The 1,406-nt window shown below is 40.8% G+C and overlaps 1 protein-coding gene across 1 annotated transcript; it reads left to right on the top strand.

Moving 5' to 3' along the window:
* The first annotated feature begins 221 nt into the window (after nucleotides 1-221).
* Nucleotides 222-1,400, top strand: rpl29 (ribosomal protein L29). The gene is made up of 3 exons (XM_031842701.1): nucleotides 222-279; nucleotides 750-802; nucleotides 944-1,400. Exons 2-3 carry the CDS (start codon nucleotides 766-768, stop codon nucleotides 1,036-1,038), a joined length of 132 nt encoding a protein of 43 aa, XP_031698561.1. The 5' UTR covers nucleotides 222-279; nucleotides 750-765; the 3' UTR covers nucleotides 1,039-1,400.
* Nucleotides 1,401-1,406: the final 6 nt, after the last annotated feature.

Here is a 1,406-nt window from a genome sequence, read left to right as displayed (position 1 = left end):
GTGTGTGTGTGTGTGTGTGTGTGTGTGTGTGTGTGTGTGTGTGTGCAGTCAGACGTTTCATTTCTTGTGGCTATCATAAATATAATGGTGTCATATGAACAGAGGGTGACATCCTGTGGCCAGCTGTGGGCTCTCACCTGTCGTACCAAAAACCACCAACAGGCGGCGGTGTCATTAAAACAGATCAGACTGACTTCCTCTCTTGCCGCCAGTCTTCTTCTTCTCTTCTACCGGGTTAGATTTCCTTTCTCTTCCGGTTGTCGTCTGTTCGTGTGACAGGTATACAGCTTTCCCCACATATGTGGACTTTTAAAATCTTTATCAATCTGAGTGGATTTTACATTCCCGCACAAAAACATCAACAGATTGTGATAAATCACTTTAATGGTCATTTTTCCATCCAACTATGTTTGAAATGTTTTCCTCATTTATGGTGGAATTTTACATTTGTAAAGTGCTAACGCTGCCTGTAGCAAAGCTGCTAGCCACCAGGCAGCAGTTCAACACACAGCCTAAACGTGGCTTATATTTAGTTTTAAATGTGTTTTGTTGGTCTAATGGTCACTTTAACATCAACGTTTGACTGTTACCGTTTTATTATGAAGTTGTCTTCTAACAAGTGCTTCTCTGTTTACATCGTACACCGCTTTCTTGGCTGCCGGCTAACGATTCAAACGTTAGCTAGCATGGACGTGTATGCTAATATTAGTGATTATAAATAAATCAACGTCTGATTTTCCTTTCATCAGGTTAACCAGTGTCGAAATGGCGAAGTCGAAGAATCACACAACCCACAACCAGTGTAAGTATGACTGCTGTCATATTACTCATCAATAACTTTTACATGTGTAAGTTGCTACATTAATAAGAATAATTAGAGGTGAGTATTGAAACAAATGGACCAGCTTTCTCGTGTTAATGGTTTCTTCCCTTGTCTGAACAGCTCGTAAAGCCCACAGGAATGGCATCAAGAAGCCTAGATCTCAGCGCTACGAGTCACTGAAGGGGGTATGTACAGCTACAGGTCTGTGTGGATAGGTGTGTACAGCTACAGGTCTGTGTGGATAGGTGTGTACAGCTACAGGTCTGTGTGGATAGATGGGATGTTGTGCATGTGCACTGAGAAATCAGGTGTGCTTTGTAATATGGTGCTTGCATTGTCTCTGTTTACATGCAGCATGCCAGTAATCAGACTTCTCTTCTAGCCTGATCTTATTTTGGATCCATGGTTTAATCTTTTTTGATATATTAGTGATTCTTCGAGTGTTGATAGCATTCAGACTAGCTTCAAGCTAAGGTCCACTTAACAGACCAGTTGTGGAAACCAGATCAGAATTATGGAGGGTACTCTGTGCCAGTTTTTTTTTTTTTAATTATTATGAATATGATGCATCCCTACTAATAAT

This window comes from Anarrhichthys ocellatus, unplaced genomic scaffold (assembly GCF_004355925.1).
Source record: "Anarrhichthys ocellatus isolate YVR2014 unplaced genomic scaffold, GSC_Weel_1.0 scaffold9310, whole genome shotgun sequence".
Taxonomy (NCBI): Eukaryota; Metazoa; Chordata; class Actinopteri; order Perciformes; family Anarhichadidae; genus Anarrhichthys; species Anarrhichthys ocellatus.
Note: the sequence above shows the minus strand (reverse complement) of the source record. Positions and strands in the feature narration are given on the sequence as shown.